Source organism: Neoarius graeffei, chromosome 4, assembly GCF_027579695.1.
Source record: "Neoarius graeffei isolate fNeoGra1 chromosome 4, fNeoGra1.pri, whole genome shotgun sequence".
Classification (NCBI taxonomy): Eukaryota; Metazoa; Chordata; class Actinopteri; order Siluriformes; family Ariidae; genus Neoarius; species Neoarius graeffei.
This window is the reverse complement of record NC_083572.1, coordinates 51,128,576-51,150,526: the sequence shown is the minus strand read 5'-3', so window position 1 is coordinate 51,150,526 and position 21,951 is coordinate 51,128,576. Positions and strand designations below refer to the sequence as shown.

At 40.6% G+C, this 21,951-nt stretch overlaps 1 protein-coding gene across 2 annotated transcripts in view; it reads right to left on the bottom strand.

The window, feature by feature from the left end:
• pkp1b (plakophilin 1b) overlaps positions 1 to 21,951 on the bottom strand; it is a 42,057-nt gene that overhangs the window by 18,300 nt on the left and 1,806 nt on the right. For both annotated transcript variants that reach the window (XM_060919332.1, XM_060919333.1), the window contains exons 2-9: positions 17,157 to 17,263; positions 15,180 to 15,562; positions 14,952 to 15,093; positions 12,076 to 12,283; positions 10,874 to 11,042; positions 7,422 to 7,539; positions 6,870 to 7,046; positions 6,224 to 6,394 (exon numbers count right to left, since the gene is read on the bottom strand). In XM_060919332.1, the coding sequence (XP_060775315.1) occupies positions 6,224 to 6,394; positions 6,870 to 7,046; positions 7,422 to 7,539; positions 10,874 to 11,042; positions 12,076 to 12,283; positions 14,952 to 15,093; positions 15,180 to 15,562; positions 17,157 to 17,263 (1,475 nt within the window). The remainder of the gene's footprint in view (positions 1 to 6,223; positions 6,395 to 6,869; positions 7,047 to 7,421; positions 7,540 to 10,873; positions 11,043 to 12,075; positions 12,284 to 14,951; positions 15,094 to 15,179; positions 15,563 to 17,156; positions 17,264 to 21,951) is intronic.

Genomic DNA, 21,951 nt, shown 5'->3' with positions numbered 1-21,951 from the left:
AACTTATGGAACATATCTGGAATTATGTGGTAAACAAACAAGTGTTAAAAAAACAAGATATGCTTCATATTTTAGATTCTTCAAAGTAGCCAGTGTTTCCCTGGTAGGCGGCACGGTGGCGTAGTGGTTAGCACTGTTGCCTCACAGTAAGAAGGTTCTGGGTTTGAACCCAGTGGCCGACGGGGGTCTTTCTGTGTGGAGTTTGCATGTTCTGTCTGTCTGGGTGCTCTGGTTTCCCCCACAGTCCAAAGACATGCAGGTTACAGTAGGTTAATATGGGATGGCCTTAGGCTGAAGTGCCCTTGAGCAAGGCACCTAACCTCCAACTGCTTCCTGGGTGCTGTAGTGTGGCTGCCCACTGCTCTATGTGTGTGTGTTCACTTAATTTGCATGTGACAAATAAAGCCTTCTTCCTTTGCACACTATTAGCATTATCTTAACCAGCCTCATGAGGTAGTCACCTGGAATGCTTTTCAGTTAACAGGTGCCTTGTCAAACATTAATTACTGCAATTTCTTGCCTTCTTAATGAGTTTCAGACCAAACAGTAAGCAGCAAATAATAACAAGTGATGCCAGGCAAAACAAACCTTGCCTGGTAGCACTTATGAAGAATATGAAGGAAGATATCGCGAAAAAAAAAATAGGTACCCTATGGGTACATGTGGCTACTGCTTATAAATAAAATTGTTTTCTGATACCATGTCCATACAGTAAATATAGCATATATATATTTAATCTGTGAGGCAGTAGCCACAAAAACGAAGCGTAATCCAAAAATGAACAATTTAAAAATCACAGAAGTAAAATATACCAAGTGTTGTACTTTATATTATTCTACTCTTACCTCTTACAGTTTTCAAAACTGAAACCTCCGAACCGATGCTGACATACAGCAAATTCCTCAGTGTTGAATTAACACTTTCAGAGTTAATTTGGGTCCAATTGGATCTATATAAACACTCTGGGTGTTAATTCAACACTGGGGATTTTGCTGTGCATACACAAGCTGTCACCATGACCAAAACTCTTATTTCCCTGAAATGGCCGGGGCTAGAGCTCAGTGGAATGCACTTTCCTTCTGTAATAAGCATAAACATGTCTGAAAGTGGCGGCACGGTGGTGTAGTGGTTAGCGCTGTCGCCTCACAGCAAGAAGGTCCTGGGTTCGAGCCCCGGGGCCGGCGAGGGCCTTTCTGTGCGGAGTTTGCATGTTCTCCCCGTGTCCGCGTGGGTTTCCTCCGGGTGCTCCGGTTTCCCCCACAGTCCAAAGACATGCAGGTTAGGTTAACTGGTGACTCTAAATTGACCGTAGGTGTGAATGTGAGTGTGAATGGTTGTCTGTGTCTATGTGTCAGCCCTGTGATGACCTGGCGACTTGTCCAGGGTGTACCCCGCCTTTCGCCCGTAGTCAGCTGGGATAGGCTCCAGCTTGCCTGCGACCCTGTAGAAGGATAAAGCGGCTAGAGATAATGTGATGTGATGTGTGATGTCTGAAAGTGATTTCTTTAGTCTTGTCTATTTATTTCAAATGGTGAACCGAATTGTAAACACTCACCGGCCAATTTAACTGGAACATGTGTATGTACATGTGCAGTGCGCAATCGTTACACTCTTACATTCTTACAACACGATGACATAGTGGCTAGCGGCTCTAGATGAGGCAGTAGCCACAACAAAAATGATTTTGACCTTTTTGGTGACCTTGACCGGATGACCCTCAAAATTTTGGAGGTTCTATTTGAGACCAATGCCCATCTATCCTGAAAGTTTCATGAATATTGATCCAGTCGTTTTCCCATAATATCGTTAACAAACAAACAAAAAAAGAAAGAAACCCGACTGAAAACAATACCTTGCCCCCGGTGGACTCTGTCCCGGGCGAGGTAAAAATACAGTAAATAGCCCTATTCCACAACTGTAGTAATCCATATTATATCAAGAACCACTCAACTAAGTAAAAAGAAACGACATCCATCATTACTTTAAGACATAAAGTGACGGTGGCGTAGTGGTTAGCACGGTCGCCTCACAGCAAGAAGGTCCTGGGTTCGAGCCCAGTGGCCGGCGGGGGCCTTTCTGTGCGGAGTTTGCATGTTCTCCCCGTGTCTGCGTGGGTTTGCTCCGGTTTCCCCCACAGTTCAAAGACATGCGGTTAGGTTAATATGGGATGGCCTTGGGCTGAGGTGCCCTTGAGCGAGGCACCTAACTCCCAACTGCTCCCTGGGCGCTGTTAGCAAGGCTGCCCACTGCTCTGGGTATGTGCATGTGTGTGTTCACTGTTTCAGATGGGTTAAATGCAGAGAGGAATTTCACAAGTGTGTGATGAATAAAGTTGTGCTTTCTTTCTTTTAATGAATAAAAATAAAGAAAAAACATCAAATCAGGTGTGTTCAAACTTTTGACTGGTACTGTACACAGTAATTATTTTTTATATATTTTCAGCAGAATTAGTGAAGCCTGAATTGCATTTGATTAATTATCAGCCCTGTTATCATTGAGCCAATTTTTTTTTTCAAACATGAAGCATTATATGATCAGAGAGTAGGTAAAATATATAGATTAGGATGTTGTCAATGTGTTTCTTGCAAATATTTCAGTATTTTCTGTGCTGGACTCCACTGCATCCAGTAGCTTTCATTTCTTAGCCAAATTAAAAATAACTGGAAGGGAGGTCAAGTATGAAGCATTATATGATCAAAGAGCAGGTAAATGAAAAAAGGTCATTTTCCCTTTCCCTTTGTGAAAAAGTGTGTTTATATAAATGTTCTGTTTGCAGTGGGCACACAATACGCACAAGAAAAATATAACTAATGTGACAATCATAGGGCGGCACGGTGGTGTAGTGGTTAGCGCTGTCGCCTCACAGCAAGAAGGTCCTGGGTTCGAGCCCCGGGGCCGGCGAGGGCCTTTCTGTGCGGAGTTTGCGTGTTCTCCCCGTGTCCGCGTGGGTTTCCTCCGGGTGCTCCGGTTTCCCCCACAGTCCAAAGACATGCAGGTTAGGTTAACTGGTGACTCTAAATTGACCGTAGGTGTGAATGTGAGTGTGAATGGTTGTCTGTGTCTATGTGTCAGCCCTGTGATGACCTGGCGACTTGTCCAGGGTGTACCCCGCCTTTCGCCCATAGTCAGCTGGGATAGGCTCCAGCTTGCCTGCGACCCTGTAGAAGGATAAAGCGGCTAGAGATAATGAGATGAATGAATGAGGTGACAATCATAAAACTGAAATGCTGTATTATGTTTCTGCTTCTTAATTTTTATTGCATTTTAACGATTCTATTTTTTTTAAAAAAATCAATATTCCCAAGCTGTTTCAAATCTTGAAAACACAACATTCGAAATCAAGCATTTTATGTCTGTCAATTTGCTAATATGTTTGTTTATCTATCTATCTCTTTATTGGTCAGTGCACTCGTCTCAATGATAAACATTTTGCTTTATTATTTTTTTTCAGTGAACCTGAATTGGGATTTAATAAATCACTCCTCCGACTGTTGCACATGAGTTGCGTGTACGTGGAGGAGCTTTGGTTGAAAACCTAGGTGTGTCTCAGTTACCGGTACACACAACTCTGACACTAAACTTGTGTGATATCTGCTGAAGTAAGGAGCAGTATTGGGTGCAATGCGTAACTAATAGATTATTGTAACCACATCATTTAATCCTGGAAAAAAATTGGAGGTCACAATCATTGTAAGAATCTGAATGGGTGGTCTAGAAAAAATACAGAGAAATATTGTTGTCACTTTTAAACTTATGTAGACTTATCTAGCTGAATAATTTGCTATGAAAAGACAACTAATTTTTTCTGTCAAAAAATTTGAGCATTTTGAGCATACAAACAGATATGCAGGCTATACTCTATTCTTAAATTTGCCTTTTCCCAAGTTTGCATCCTATCCCAAGTTTGCGGATGACACGACTGTGGTGGGTCTCATCAACAGTGGCGATGAGACAATCTACAGGAGTGAGGTGAGCTGCTTGGCCATGTGGTGCAAGGACAACAATCTCCGCCTGAACGTGGAGAAGACGAAGGAGATTGTTGTGGACTTCAGGAGAGAGCACACCCAGCATGCTCCACTATCTATCGATGGTGCTGCAGTGGAGAGGGTGAGCAGCACCAAGTTTCTGGGTGTGCACATCTCTGAAGACCTGTCCTGGAGCAACAACACCGCACCACTGGCCAAAAAAGCCCAACAGCGTCTGCACTTCCTCCGCAAACTGAGGAGAGCAAGAGCCCCGGCCCCCATCATGCACACTTTCTACAGAGGCACCATCGAGAACATCCTGACCAGCTGCATCACCGTGTGGTACGGCACCTGCACCGTGTCCTGCTGCAAGACTCTGCAGCGCATCGTGAGAGCAGCTGAGAGGATCATTGGTGTCTCTCTCCCTTCTCTAATGGATATTTATAACTCCTGCCTCACCTGCAAAGCCATCAGGATTGCAGGTGACCCCACCCACCCATCTCACAGCCTCTTCAGTCTGCTGCCGTCGGGGAGGAGACTGCAGAGTCTCCGGGCCAAAACCAGCAGGCTCAAGAACAGTTTCTTTCACCAGGCGGTCAGGAGGCTCAACTCCCTCCCTGTTCTGCCCCTCCTCCCCCCTCCCACAGATTCTGCTCGCACACCCCCCTGCCCCCCCTTCAGCATCTGACGTGTCACCCTCACAGTTCCCCCCCAACACACACACACACACACACACACACACACACACACACACACACACACACACACACACTCAACATTCATTAACACACTGAACTCAGAGACTGCACATTTCACTTTACCTCGCTCATTTGCACTATTCCGCACTACCTCACCTTAACAGCTATTAGTTTATTGTTTATACTGCTTATTTCATGTTTACCTGCTATACCTCAAGTGCCCTTTACTGTTTATTTGCTCCAATTTATATATATATGTGTGTGTGTGTGTGTGTGTATATATATATGCATGCGTGTGTGTGTGTGTGTATATATATATATATATATATATATATATATATAAGTGTTTAGTCTATGTCTAGTTCTTATCTAGAGTGTTTCTACTGTTTATTTCAATTATTCTGTTTTTATTTATTGCATTGCCTGTTTGCACCGTGGGTCAGAGAGGACTGAAAGTTCATCTGTTCTGTATGTTGAGCATGTAATAATAATGAACTTTATTTATCGAGGGTGGCATGAAATATCACATGATAATATACATATGGCCCTCACCTAGTTAACCTAACCTGCATGTCTTTGGACTGTGGGGGAAACCGGAGCACCCGGAGGAAACCCACACGGACACGAGGAGAACATGCAAACTCCACACAGAAATGCCCTTGCCGGCCACGGGGCTCGAACCCAGGACCTTCTTGCTGTGAGGCGACAGCGCTAACCACTACACCACCGTGCCCCCCAAATATGTATAGCATATTTGACAATAAAGTTGACTTGACTTCATATTGCTCTTATATTTATATTTCTGATATGAAAATAAAATGATAAACACTGGGCCATTTATAATGGTGCTCATTTTGTGTACGAACAGAAAAAACAGGTCAATTTACACAAATGGATTTTGCCAGAGTTCTGGACTCTTACTGGTGAAGAATTTGTCTGATGGCATGCTGTTGCTGTTTGAACAATCATGAACAACTATGAAGTCACAAACTGGATTAGAACAGTTGAAACAGCAAGATGTTTGATGAAAATATTTCTCATTTGGGGCAGCACGGTGGTGTAGTGGTTAGTGCTGTCGCCTCACAGCAAGAAGGTCTGGGTTCGAGCCCCGTGGCCGGCGAGGGCCTTTCTGTGCGGAGTTTGCATGTTCTCCCCGTGTCCGTGTGGGTTTCCTCCGGGTGCTCCGGTTTCCCCCACAGTCCAAAGACATGCAGGTTAGGTTAACTGGTGACTCTAAATTGACCGTAGGTGTGAATGTGAGTGTGAATGGTTGTCTGTGTCTATGTGTCAGCCCTGTGATGACCTGGCGACTTGTCCAGGGTGTACCCCGCCTTTCGCCCATGGTCAGCTGGGATAGGCTCCAGCTTGCCTGCGACCCTGTAGAACAGGATAAAGCGGCTAGAGATAATGAGATGAGATTTCTCATTTGGCCAAACAATGAATGAACCAATTTTTCAGTCCTAACTTGGGTGTCCCTAATAAAGAGAGGTGGTACCAGGCAAAACAGTATATTAATAGCTAGGCAGTAAGCAATCAGAAGGGTTAAAAATCAGATCTTACTATGCCCTTCTTGGCGGTGAGGTTGTGCAGCACTCCAGCACATGCCCCCTGAGTGATTTCGTTCTGACTGTAGCTCAGCAGATGCAGATACGACTCAAGTGTCTTTGAATGAACAAGCCGGCTCTTGCCTTTGGGAGCTAAATCATCCATCAGCGGGTATTGGCAGTTGCTCTTCAAGACAACAAAAACACAACAGACGACTCATAAGACATGGTACTGATTCATCGCATCCACTTGACTTATATTTTCCTTTCTGATGGTGTTTTGCATGGCAAGGTAGTGACTTAAACCTCCCGGTTTGCTCCCGACTTAGCAGCTGTTTTTACTGTGCATTTAACTGATCTATAAGCAATATAAACAATATTTCATAATGCTCATAAACAACCACAAACTGCCCTTTCATATGCTGGAGGATCATATATGCGCTGCAAAAATATTTTAATTTTAATAAAAATGTCAAATACACTATTTTGACCTGAAATAAACGTAGGTGTTAATAACTGTATAGTAAATAAATAAAGTTTAATTATTCCAGAATTGTAAATCAGACTTTTTTATCAATGAAAAGTGCCACTAACTGATCTGCTGTTGTGCCTTTAATCAAAACACTTCAGTGAACTTTGGAAATTGCTGGAAGTAAACCGACCTCTTGCTGGATCTTGCGGCTCTGGTTGCTAAAGCAGCCGATAGGGCCAGTGTCGGCGGAGCTAGCACGGGTTTCAGAAGCCAATTCCAGTGCATTTATCTTACTGAACATTGCAGGTGACTCAGTTTCCAGCTGATAAGTGAGGTTGTGCAAAACACACACACAGTTCTCCACAGACTGTGGGCAAATAACAGAAGAAAGAACATTTGTTAGGACATGCAAACCATTTTCTGCTTGATGTATTTTAATGACATGCACTTCAGGCCATGTGAATTATATTGCACATTTTTGTTACAATGAGTACAAACAGCGATGTTCCTGATGAACCTGACGGAAAGCCAGACGCGAAACTAGCAATAAAATGTTCTTGTCACTGTAATGGTTAAACAGTTCATCTAAGATCCTGTGATCTTACCGAAACACTAATTTTCCAGAGGTGAAGTTTTAACCTCTGATTTTAGTTTACCGTATCCTCTTAGCTGCATATTAGGAAATTATCTATTTACCATTAGTGAGAATGGAAACTACATCCCGGTTAGCAGAGAATAATACCTTATTATCCAGATTGTTGCTCTCCACAGAGGATTGCATGTGTGTGACTAGTGAGTCAATCAGGCCCTCACAGTTGCGCAAAGCTTGACGATTAGGCAGTTTTCCAGAACTCAGATTTCTGTTGGTAAGAAGAGTAAACAGGTAGCAATAGCATAAGAACATTAACAAATAACTACATAGCATCATTTTCTTTCTGATATATAAGCATAATCTTGACTAACCCTGTATATAGTACAGTGCAAAAGTCTTAGGCACATGAAAAGAAATCCTTTCAACCAAAAATGCCTTAAAAATAATTAAATGAAATGTTTCAACATTAAAAAAAATACTAGAAACAGCAGTAAGCCATAATAAATGAAACAAAGTCAGTATTTGGTGTGAGACGACCCCTTGCTTTAAAAATAATAGTAGTCTCAGGTACAGTGAGTGCAGTTTCATAAGGAAATGAGCTGTAGGTTTTACTGAGCATCTTACAGAACCAGCTACAGTTCTTCTGGACACTTTCACTGTCACACTCGCTTCTTAATTTTGCAGCAAAACCCAGTAGCCTTCATTATGTTTTCTTTTTTTTGTTTCGTTTGTATCGGAAATGCTGTTCCGATACAAAATTTTTTTTTTTTGTCACATTTAATTTTGTGCTGGAAAACGAACGTTTGAAATCAAAAATGTTTTTGTACTGACTCAATAATGTAGAAATTATAAAATAGAAATCTATAACAAAGTTTGAAAAAAATAGGGTGCCTAAGACTTTTGTACAGTGGTGCTTGAAAGTTTGTGAACCCTTTAGAATTTTCTATATTTCTGCATAAATATGACCTAAAACATCGTCAGATTTTCACACAAGTCCTAAAAGTAGATAAAGAGAACCCAGTTAAACAAATGAGACAAAAATATTATACTTGGTCATTTATTTATTGAGGAAAATGATCCAATATTACATATCTGTGAGTGGCAAAAGCATGTGAACCTTTGCTTTCAGTATCTGGTGTGACCCCCTTGTGCAGCAATAACTGCAACTAAACGTTTCCGGTAACTGTTGATCAGTCCTGCACACTACCTTGGAGGAATTTTAGCCCATTCCTCCGTACAGAACAGCTTCAACTCTGGGATGTTGGTGGGTTTCCTCACATGAACTGCTCGCTTCAGGTCCTTCCACAACATTTCGATTGGATTAAGGTCAGGACTTTGACTTGGCCATTCCAAAACATTAACTTTATTCTTCTTTAACCATTCTTTGGTAGAATGACTTGTGTGCTTAGGGTCGTTGTCTTGCTGCATGACCCACCTTCTCTTGAGATTCAGTTCATGGACAGATGTCTTGACATTTTCCTTTAGAATTCCCTGATATAATTCAGAATTCATTGTTCCATCAATGATGGCAAACCGTCCTGGCCCAGATGCAGCAAAACAGGCCCAAACTATGATTCTACCACCACCATGTTTCACAGATGGGATAAGGTTCTTATGCTGGAATGCAGTGTTTTCCTTCCGCCAAACATAATGCTTCTCATTTAAACCAAAAAGTTCTATTTTGGTCTCATCCATCCACAAAACATTTTTCCAATAGCCTTCTGGCTTGTCCACGTGATCTTTAGCAAACTGCAGACGAGCAGCAATGTTCTTTTTGGAGAGCAGTGGCTTTCTCCTTGCAACCCTGCCATGCACACCATTGCTGTTCAGTGTTCTCCTGATGGTGGACTCATGAATATTAACATTAACCAATGTGAGAGAGGCCTTCAGTTGCTTAGAAGTTACCCTGGGGTCCTTTGTGACCTCGCCAATTATTGCATGCCTTGCTCTTGGAGTGATCTTTGTTGGTCAACCACTCCCGGGGAGGGTAACAATGGTCTTGAATTTCCTCCATTTGTACACAATCTGTCTGACTGTGGATTGTTGGAGTCCAAACTCTTTAGAGATGGTTTTGTAACCTTCAGAAATCTCCTTTGTTCATGCCATGATACACTTCCACAAACATGTGTTGTGAAGATCAGACTTTGATAGATCCCTGTTCTTTAAATAAAACAGGGTGCCCACTCACACCTGATTGTCATCCCATTGATTGAAAACACCTGACTCTAATTTCACCTTCAAATTAACTGCTAATCCTTGAGGTTCACATACTTTTGCCACTCACAGATATGTAATATTGGATCATTTTCCTCAATAAATAAATGACCAAGTATAATATTTTTGTCTCATTTGTTTAACTGGGTTCTCTTTATCTACTTTTAGGACTTGTGTGAAATTTTCGGTCATATTTATGCAGAAATATAGAAAATTCTAAAGGGTTCACAAACTTTCAAGCACCACTGTATATATACACACACACACACACACTTAACACTAATTTAATTTAATATATAACAAAGTTAATTTAACACTAGGGCGGCACGGTGGTGTAGTGGTTAGCGCTGTCGCCTCACAGCAAGAAGGTCCTGGGTTCGAGCCCCGTGGCCGGCGAGGGCCTTTCTGTGCGGAGTTTGCATGTTCTCCCCGTGTCCGCGTGGGTTTCCTCCGGGTGCTCCGGTTTCCCCCACAGTCCAAAGACATGCAGGTTAGGTTAACTGGTGACTCTAAATTGACCGTAGGTGTGAATGTGAGTGTGAATGGTTATCTGTGTCTATGTGTCAGCCCTGTGATGACCTGGCGACTTGTCCAGGGTGTACCCCGCCTTTCGCCCGTAGTCAGCTGGGATAGGCTCCAGCTTGCCTGCGACCCTGTAGAAGGATAAAGCGGCTAGAGATGATGAGATGAGATGAATTTAACACTAGTGTGGCACTCTGACATTGGAAATTTTTGATGATATATTTGGTGGGCTGGATGTTTCTTTGCACACAATCAGACCTAATCACCGGTTTTCTCGGAGTAGAGATAAAATATCGTGTTCAGTGAAAGAGGTCTTTTTAGTATTGGTAAATGATGTGGCTGGTGTGAACATACAACTGCTACACCCTCAGTACAGCCCCAGGATGTTGAACTTCAAAAGAAATTTCCCTCCATTTTCACAATGTGTGGAATGATTTAGTCTCACAATTATGATAATGTGACACATGAGTCAGAATAATTTCTCGTCTCACAAGAGCAGGAGAGATTTTCTAGGGTACGCCTATAGCAAACGCCACAGACAATACAATGAGATGACACAGAAGCATATAAATGAAACACGGTTAAATATTTGCACCAAAAATCAAAGCAGTACTTATTTTTCACTCAAGCGAATTAAATATTTATCTCTGCTGTTCTTTGTTGCTGTTGTTGTTGTTCCTTCAGCCAGCACTGAGTGTGAAACTTTATTTTGCTGTCCCATAGAAATTAACTACTGTGTATATAGCATGTATAATGGCAAACTTGTTTCAGCCAGGGGGGAAAAATGAACATGAGAGTTCTTCTCAAAACCATTTGCCCACATTTCCACTTTCAATTAAAAAAAAAGAGCAGTGAGTTCTACTCACCGGAGACATCCTGTGACATTGTAGAAGGTCTCTGTACGACACTCCAAATCAGACACGATGGTTGAGTGGTCTGCGTACGGCTGCAGCACTGTCTCAGTGAGAACAGGCAGAGCCTGACGCAGCAGATCGGGTTGAATGGATTCCTCTGAGGACAGGTTCCAAAGAAGACCTGGTTCAACACAAAGACACTGCAAAGTCAAATAATACAAATTCAAGCAGAAAATAATGTGTGGTTTGATGTGTGGGGCAGGTTTTGGATTCTGCGCTGAATGTGTTCAAGAAAGCTGCAAATAATTTTCTTGCTTAGATTTGTAGTTCTGACACATCACAGAGGAAGCAAACATCTCCCAAAGACACGGTCCCTTTGTGCTGTTATGCTCAAAATAGATATGCTTTTAATAATTTTTAGTGCTCTTTGTACAACAAGGAATTGATCAAATATATTAAGATCTTGAGATAAAATTCAGGGCGGCACGGTGGTGTAGTGGTTAGCGCTGTCGCCTCACAGCAAGAAGGTCCAGGTTCGAGCCCCGTGGCCAACAAGGGCCTTTCTGTGCGGAGTTTGCATGTTCTCCCCGTGTCCGCGTGGGTTTCCTCCGGGTGCTCCGGTTTCCCCCACAGTCCAAAGACATGCAGGTTAGGTTAACTGGTGACTCTAAATTGACCGTAGGTGTGAATGTGAGTGTGAATGGTTGTCTGTGTCTATGTGTCAGCCCTGTGATGACCTGGCGACTTGTCCAGGGTGTACCCCGCCTTTCGCCCGTAGTCAGCTGGGATAGGCTCCAGCTTGCCCGCGACCCTGTAGAACAGGATAAAGCGGCTAGAGATAATGAGATGAGATGAGATAAAATTCAGCTTTGAGTATCTGATAAAAGATTATTCAGCAGAAAAATCCACTACAAGTCTGAATTGCTGTTTATGAAAGGCCTGACTGCATTAAACAAAGCTGAATCACTGATCGCTGTTTTAAGATTGCTGCCTACTACCTACCTAATAAGCACCGTAGACTGATGTGAATAGTATTTTTATTCACTGGTAGAGGAGGAAGGGCCAATCTTAATTCCCCCTGAAGATTATTTTGGATTATATTCCTTTATTTAATATTATGTTAAATCAAGCCAGCATGTGCAGCATCCTAGTTTTGAATTAAATGTTTTTCAGAGCCCCAAGACTGCAAGGTAAACAAAATTGCAGCTGCTCACCGGTCACATGTTTCTGAGTTTCGGCCATGTTAGTGTCTCGGAGTAGATGCAAAGCCTCGGTCAACCCTCCTATGCGCCGTACCTCCTCCTTGTTGGCTGAATTCTTGAAGACGAGGTTACGCAAGGCAGAGACTGACATCAGCTGAACCTGAGGGTTTGAGTGGTGAAGCAAGGACACCAATGGAGTGATGCCATTTAGCTTCCGTACCTAAAAGAGAAGGAATATGCAGTTCAGATGGTGAAAATGATGTAAAGTTTTCAGCTATTATTTCCACAGACGTGTTACATGGGTATACCTAGCTAACCATTTGAGGCTCCAGTATTCACATACTGAAATTATTATTTCATGATGCCCCACATCCACATGAAATCAGTGAGAAAATACAATATTGAACTAAACTTCTGGCAGTGGGCGGCATGGTGGTGTAGTGGTTAGCGCTGTCGCCTCACAGCAAGAAGGTCCTGGGTTCGAGCCCCGTGGCCAGCGAGGGCCTTTCTGTGCGGAGTTTGCATGTTCTCCCCGTGTCCGCGTGGGTTTCCTCCGGGTGCTCCGGTTTCCCCCACAGTCCAAAGACATGCAGGTTAGGTTAACTGGTGACTCTAAATTGACCGTAGGTGTGAATGTGAGTGTGAATGGTTGTCTGTGTCTATGTGTCAGCCCTGTGATGACCTGGTGACTTGTCCAGGGTGTACCCCGCCTTTCGCCCGTAGTCAGCTGGGATAGGCTCCAGCTTGCCTGCGACCCTGTAGAACAGGATAAAGCGGCTAGAGATAATGAGATGAGACTTCTGGCAGTAGTTTGATGCAGAAAGCAGCACTGTGGTGGTGTGCAAGAGAGGGCTGAAAAGTAACAGCAGTGCATGGTTTTCAGATTAAGTCCATTCACGCCAGAAATGACATGCTGTGGCTCCATGTTACTTCTCGTTTTATGGGAGCTGCACTCATATAGAGTATTTACGGTTGTGTTTTTATATTCACTGGTTTGGTGAGTATAGTACGGAAGCCGAGAGAGGCCCTTCATATAATCTTTTTTTATTCACCTTGTTATCCCGAGATAACGACATAATTAATTCAGGATCTCGAGAAAACAACACAACTAATTCGAGATCTCAAGAAAACAAAACCGTTATTTTGAGATCTCGAGAAAACAAAACAATTATTTCACGATCTCAGCTGGATCACTGTATCTCCGTTGGTAGAGACGAAGCCGGGCCAGTCTTCTGCGGAGGTGCCACGGACTAATTTTGAAATTATCCCTTATTAAAAGACTTAATGCAATCTCTCCCTGTGTCAACCCCTGATCAAAATATTGCCTTATTAGGTGATCGATTATTCCAGACATTCTAATGACCAAAGTTGCGTCTATACAGAATGAGAAATAGCCCCAAAGTCAGCATATCACAAGTCTCTTGGCGCACCTGAATGAACCATTTCTCAGCTGTTTACTCGAGATCATGGAATAATTGTTTTGTTTTCTCGAGATCTCGAAATAACGGTTTTGTTTTCTCGAGATCTCGAATTAGTTGTGTTGTTTTCTCGAGATCCTGAATTAATTATGTTGTTATCTTGGAATAACGGTTTTGTTTTCTCAAGATCTCGAATTAGTTGTGTTGTTTTCTCGAGATCCTGAATTAATTATGTCGTTATCTCGGGATAACAAGGTGAATAAAAAAAAGGATTATATGAAGGGCCTGTCTCGGCTTCCGTAGGGTATAGCATGCAAATATCTGATTTTTATAAAAGTGCCTTTCCACTGTGATGACAAAAACATGTTCTTTCCTATATGCGGCATCAATAATAAATTTCAGAAAATTTGGATTTTAACCAGGCTTGTAGTACTCGAGTCCGACTCATGCCCTAATTTTAAGGACGCGTGACTCGACTTGGACTTGAGCACTGATGACTCGGACTTGGACTCGGACTCGTGCATTAACTGCATTAAGACTCGTAAATTGGAGATGAGGACTCTGATTTTTAATTTTTTTGTAACATGCCATAATAATTTGACATAAGATATTTATATCTACATTAATTTTTATACTAATTTCGTGCAAGAGTGTCACACCTTGTCTCGTGCATCAGATTGACTCTCGGGCGCGCTCTGGATGGCGCGCGTGCCAAGCAGACTCTCGTGCGCGCTGTTAACAACTTGCAACCACACAGGATTAAGGCGCAATCAGTGTGCCAATATAAAAACTGTGAAAACACACTTACTTAGCAAAGTATTGAGTTGCATTGCTGACACATTACTGAGCCTTATTTCCTTGTTTGTTTTTCTGATCCCTAATTTGCTGTTTCTCGTTTTTGATCCTGCCGGGTCTACAATAGCCTGTTTGTGCCTCGCTCGACCTATTGCCTGTTTTACTGTTTTATGATTTTGCCTGCTGTTCTGGATTGTTTATGTCTTCACTTGTATTAATAAACACACCTTCTGCACTTACATCCGTCTCCCAACCATCTCTGACAGAATACTTCACACTCCCTGACAAACAGAACGCACATTCACCTGTTCATACGTCACATTCAGGAACAAAATAATGCTAAAGGTGCTAAAACAGCCACCGTCAAATGGTGCGGTTGGAGTCTCGGACTCGACTCGGACTCGGCTCGAAATTTTCTTTAATGACTTGGACTTGGCTCGGACTTGAACAATGGGGACTCGAGACTGGACTCGGACTGGAGGTTTAGTGACTCAACTACAACACTGATTTTAACCACCGGATGCCCACACACTGCTCCAGTAGGACTACAGGCTGAAATATTGAGTTGACATTCATTAAAGCTTTTGCTGTGTCTTTAATATTACAGTTCATTATTTCTGTATATTACATCTGTCAAATACAAATGTGGACTTGGATGAAATGTTCTTTGCTTACCTCTTCTTTGGCCTTGTCATCTGTGTATGTGTTATGCAGAATAACAGAAGCTCCGTGCAGCTGATACCTTTCATCCCCAGAGTTGATGCAGCTTATCGCCTCTGATAATGGGATATCAAACTGTTTTGCCTCTGCGTTCATTCTGATAATCGACACCAAAGAAACCCTTAATTGTCAATTTGACTCTTCAGTACAACCTAATCATGGACATCAGGTCTTTCAACTCACCCGTTCATCTCATCCTTGATCTTGCTAGCCATTGGGAGCTTGAGGTCAGAATTTGAGTGGGCAGAAGGAGGTCGCCTGTTGATGGTAGTTCTGCTAATTAAATGATTGCTGGTGCTCTGAGAAATGGCGTTCCCTTTCATTTGAACAGGGCTGGTGGATACAGGTTGGCTGTCCCTTCTTTCCAGGACTTTTGACTGCTTGTACTGCTGGTTCCATTGGCTGGTGTTAACTTTAACACCCATTTGACTGGCATAGAGGTCAGCCGTGGCACTGGGCATGGTTCGAGAAGCAAAGGTGTTCTGAAACATGTTATTTGGCATCCTGTGATAGTTGGCTGACTTGGTGCTTAAGCTCCTTTGCATTATGCTCTGCTTCTGGCTCCTCTGGAAAAGGAACAGGCAATTAATATGAATGTGGTTGTCGAGGAGCTACATGTCTGGACAGATGTGTAAAAATGACTGTTCACCAAAAATTTCAATACTATAAAGGGGATAAGGTCGCAAATTACAAATGTTATTCTTGTGGATATGAATAGACAAGAGGACTGTGAATGTGTACCATATCTTCATATGTGCAGCATTCAATGTATAGGGAGAAAATTATGTTTCTTCACGTGCTACAATAAAATATATATTTTATTATGTATGTAAAGTTCAAGCTAATAAAATACAAAATAATATTTGAGTCATGATTCAGACAAATTTGTCAGCACCTGAACAGTCTGTACATCTTCTAGAGACTGTGACTAATGTGTGGTCATAGATGGGTTTCACTCAACATCATGACACTTACAGGAAGTAAGTAAATAAATAATACTTTGTCATAAGTATCTTTTTTTTCTCTCTACAAGTATCCGCAACTTTATAAGTTCTACCAGTTTAGCTTTTTCAGTTCAGGAAACATCAACAAATCTTTCCTGAGTAAGATTTATAGGAGTTCACTTAAAGGTAAGCTCAGACAGATCCGCCACCGCAGACTAATGAGTAATTTCTGAGTCTTTTCTGACTTTCCTCCTTTGATTAATGTACTGAGGGTGACCTCAGATGAACACTAACTGTGTTCACACTTTGCCGTCAAAACACACATACAGGTCCAATACATCATTCCCAGGACTTTCCGTGTGACAGAATGTTGACCCCTTTTTTTTTGACACACACCCAGCTGTAGAACACAGCATAATTATGCAATAACCTGTTGACACAACTCATCAAACACCGTTTGTATCTCTAAATACGCAAATTTAAAAAATTATTAGGTTAAAAAAAAAATCTGAAAAAAATTTGAGTGTTACACTCTGGGGTCTGTAGCCAAACTCCCACTTAGCAAGTTCTTAATTCAAGTCACTTACTGTAATCGATCTGTTTGCATGTTCTGATCATGACTCACCATTCACTGAACAACTCATTCAGATGGAATGTGCTTTTTGTTTCTTCTTTGACATGTTCCATTGCACGACAAGCGGTCATTCTTATGAACTATGTTTTATGCTTAAATTTGAGAATCATTTTTGGAGTATGTTTTATGTTATTGATTTTTTTAATTAATTTTTTTTAGCTCTCAGCTTTTTGCAATACTACTTTCTCTAAATCTGTTCAATTCATTGACAAAACCTTTAACTTAATTGAATTTTACTGTAAATTAGAAACTAGCACACCGTCTCATAGTACAATAAGCTATTAACCTTTTTAATAAACTATTAACTATTAATAAACTGCAAAGCTAGTGCTCATGGAAATGAAATGAAAGTTTGTGGATATGTGGAAGTAATATAATTGAGCCAATGTGTGTGCAGAAAGAGCAGTTATAGCCAGAAAAGTTTTGCATATGCTCAGAATGTATCTGCACATTGAAACCAAAGCTCAGTTCTTCACTTTTATATACAGTATGTCTGACATTTTGTTTGGACAGGAATTAATTATCTTTTCATTTAAAAAAGCATCAGAAAGTGTATTTATTAAGTACAAACAAAGAACTTACTGTTTTCGCTTGTCCATTTCCCAAGGTGCTTTCAAACACAAAGTCCGATCCATTTAGATGCGTCGGGGAGAACTTATATTCATGAAGCACGCTGTCACTCTTGGGGCCTAATTAGAGAGGAGAATGCAGTAGTGAAGTTTTTTACAGATGCGTCTTAACAGGTTAAGTAAAAAATAATATTCTGTATATAAACCTGGAAGAAATGCCCAAATGAATAATCAATAATTATTCTAATTTTATTTTACACTATAAATATAATTTTTTCATACACATACAGTACCAGTCATAAGTTTGGACATACCTTCAAATTCAATAGTTTTTCTTTATTTTTATTTATTAACCCTTTGATGCAAAACATGGGTCAAAAGTGACCCGGCTGAGTTTTTATCGTCTATATCTTTGCAATAAATTAATTCCATCATTCAGTATTCAAGGTATTCCTCAGTTAACTTGTTTTTGATCATCATACATCCTTATTTTATTTTTTCCTTTCTTACTTTTTGAATAAAACCCCTTTTTGTATCACTACCCTTCTAATGCACAACATGGGTCAAAAACGACCTGCATTCATTTTCCAGGTTATTTCATGTATGGCTGAGTGTTTCTATGATATACTTTTGAAATAAATTCATTTTGTCATTTACTTTTCCAAATATGCAGTAAATATCTTGTTTTTGTTTAGCACAAATCATCATTTTTATTTTTCCTTTCTTAAGTTATGAACAAGCACAGTTACATCAAGTTTACACACATGGGTCAGAACCGACCTGCATGCATTTACTCCAGCGTTTGGTGGGAACTGTGAATTGTGCTTGTGTCAGACATTTCACAGCTCAGCACAGCGCCCTTTGCCCATCTCATACATGCAAGTAATGTTTTTCAATTGTTCTAACATTACCTTAGAAAAAAATTGATGATGTTTAGGTTACCCTGAGAGTGAGTAGATTACTTGTCAGAAAGTTACAAGTAATTACTATTAGCTACCGAGCTGTTGACATATTCTACTTTAGTTAGCTAATTTTATTGTAGTTGGCTTAGCTAACTACATAGTTAATAAATAAATAACTGGCCCCATTCACTGCTAAAGTAATTACTTGAAACAAATTATTATTATAGTATTAAGACATTTAATTTTAAAATCACACTTGGATATCCCATGTGTAGTAATATAAAAAGTATTTTTGTTCATAAAGTAGGAAAGAAAAAATTAAATTAATGATTTGTGGTAATTAAAAACAAAATATTTAAAGAATACTTGGAATATTCAATCATAAAATAAATTGATTTCAAAAGATAGAGCAAAGAAAAACTCAGTCAGCATGAAATAACCTGGAAAATGAATGCGGGTCATTTTTGACCCATGCTGTGCATTAGAAGGGATGCGCATGTGTTTTGTATCAAAGGGTTAAAAGACATCTCATGTCTTAAAATAATGATGGCTGTCATTTCTCTTTTCTCAACTTAGTTGAGCGGTTCTTGACATAATATGGATTATTGAAGTTGTGGAATAGGGCTATTTACTGTGTTTGTATTATTATTTGCTATTTACTGTTTGACCTCAAACACATTAAAAAGGCAAGAAATTCCACTAAATTAACTTTTGATGAGGCCCCTGTTAATTGAAAAGGTGACTACCTCATAAAGCTGGTTAAGATAATGCCAATAGTGTGTAAAGCGTCATCAAGGTAAACACTGGCTAGTTTGAGGAATCTCAAAAATGAAATGTCTTGGGGGGTTTTTCCCACACTTCTTTGTTTCCTACATAATTCTATATATGTCTCGTATGTTATTTCATAGTTTTGATGTCTTCAGTATTGTTGTACAAAGTAGAAAATAGTCAAATTACAGAAAAACCTATGAACGAATCGGTGTTTGACTGGTGCTGTACACAATAGTGAACTCAACACACACTCAGTTGATCTCATGCAAGAGAATGCCCCATAAGGTGGGGGCAGAATATTTTTTTAAAGTTGTGGCACAGGGCATTTCAATACATAGTTAGATATTTATGTTGAATAATAAAACATGATAGCACACTGTTAATTGTTGGCTTGCTTTAACAATCAATCCCTAATGTGACATAATTATAGTGTTCACTTATGTAATGTGTTACTGCTTATGGACAATAAAGACAAACGTGTGACACCACTAAAATTTTTTACTGATATAATAAAACAAAAAATGTTTCCTCTATTGAGGTTTTTCACCCATGTGACCAAGTCATGTGATGCATCGTTAGGCTGCCATTTTGGACGTCACGGCTCGAATCCGTTTGAATGCGAGGAAGGCGACAAATGAAAAACATAAAAGAAAAAGGACCGAGATGCAGAAAACACCTTCACTATCCAGCGATGTAGGGCATTTACAGGGCGAGCAGAGGGAGAGGTATTTGCAAAAATTGAGGTTAGCAGGCTTAGAGAACGACGTTTACCTGCTTCCACCAGGATTGTTCACTGACGTACGGAAGTACACGAAGCCCTCGTCTTTACCTGACTTCGGCCCACATGATCTGTATACCCATGTCGTTAAAAACCCATCGCCATACACAGGTATTGATCTGAAAGCGTATAAGAGTTTGGATGCCTACAAATATTTTGTGTCAGGCTGGGTAACATGCCTACATCAGCGGGTCGTCCCTGGAGCCGGTTGTCGCCATCTTATTACAGCTAAGGTTTGTTCACATTTTCATTTACATTCGGTCCTCAGGATAAACAAAATGTTATTAAATGTCATTGAAATAACTTCTTAGTCTGTTGAGACATGGCCCGTTATAAATTTGCTGTTACCAGGCAATGACCAAGAACTGTATTATTAGGGTCGGTGTCTGTGTTGTAGCAGTGTACTAGCAGCTAGCTGTTAGCACTAGCTAATGTCAACAACATAGCTAGTATGTTACTGTAGCAATGTTTACGTTCAGTTATTTGGATGACTGTTAAAACCTTTCAGTCTCAAGTTTTTCCTTTACTGTATTTACTAGTTTACTGTAATTATGATCCGGCAGCTATTTACACCGGATCCAGTGTAAATAGCTGCCGGAGCGCGCTGCTTAATTTGAGGGGGAGCAAGCCGGAGCGCGCTCCGGAACCTCGGCCGGAGCACTCCGGGAGCAAGCCGGAGTGCGCTGCTTAATTTGAGGGGGAGCAAGCCGGAGCGCGCTGCTTAATTTGAGGGGGAGCAAGCCGGAGCACGCTCCGGAACCTCGGCCGGAGCACTCCGGGAGCAAGCCGGAGTGCGCTGCTTAATTTGAGGGGGAGCAAGCCGGAGCGCGCTGCTTAATTTGAGGGGGAGCAAGCCGGAGCGCGCTCCGGCAGCTATTTACACTGGATCCGGTGTCTGTAACACGTTTTTTTTTTCAAGCTGGTTCTCCCTCTCTGTCTGCAGCGTTAGTATGTAGCTTGACCTTCAAAATGGCGGACACCGGGGCGTCACGTGACCCTGTAATGTCAGGTGAAAAACCTCAATTGGACCTAGATTTTTGGAACAGAATAAGGGTATGCAATCTATAAATCAATTATATATTTTTACGCACAGAGGATGGAGGGGTTTTTCTCTGGAAATGCTGTAAATTATGTGCACACACACATACACACAAATATATATATATATGAGGGTAAGTTGAAAAGTTCTAAGATAGATGTTATAATTTCAAAAGGTGTGAAAGACATCCTCCAGAATTCTACAAAGAAGGAATTCTCCAATGGAAACGCCGCTTGCAGAAGTGTTTAGATTTAAATGGAGGATATCTAGAGAAATAGCTTTGTTATTTTCATAAATAATGATTTTTTTTTCAATTTGTCTTAGAACTTTTTGACTTACTCTCGTGTGTGTGTATGGAGATATATATATATAAGAAACACTATATATGTAAAATACAGGCTGTATAATGCGATATATGAAGGATATTACATGGTTGTGTGAAGATATGAAATTTATCTTCAAGTGGTGAATGTATTCACAAGTGAGCAAAGCAAACAAATAACATATTTTTCAACACAAGAAGATAAACTTAATGTCTTCACACCACTGTGGAATGTTCTTTATATTATCTGGACACATCCACACACACAAAATAATAATAATAATAATAATTATTATTATTATTATTATTATTATAAATACGCAAGTTAATCAAAATAATTTTAATTTTGAATTGGTTCGCCATTTTGACAACATGCGTCTATCAGCAGGAAAACACTGGGAGTGACGTCATCGGATTGAAATATTGGGAAATATGTCACTCAGATCTGTGATTTATTTCATATGAAAAATATGAGGTTTTGAACATGAGAAGATCAACTTCATATACTTCATATATAAAAAAGATTTTTTTTTTATCATCGAGACACATCCACAAACAAAAATATCTAAAATTATCAAAACAATTCATCAATTTCCTCAGAGGATATCGGAAAATATGTTACTCAATATCCCAGATGTAGTTCACATAAAAAATATGAGTGGCATATTTCCCAGTAAAACACTTGCGTCTTTATAATAAATAAATAAATAAATAAATAAATATATAGGAAATATACAGTACTGTGCAAAAGTCTTAGGCACATGTAAAGAAATGCTTTCAACCAAAAATGGCTTAAAAATAATGACTTGAAATGTTTTAACATCTCATCTCATTATCTCTAGCCACTTTATCCTTCTACAGGGTCGCAGGCCAGCTGGAGCTTATCCCAGCTGACTACGGGCGAAAGGCAGGGTACACCCTGGACAAGTCGCCAGGTCATCACAGGGCTGACACATAGACACAGACAACCATTCACACTCACATTCACACCTACGG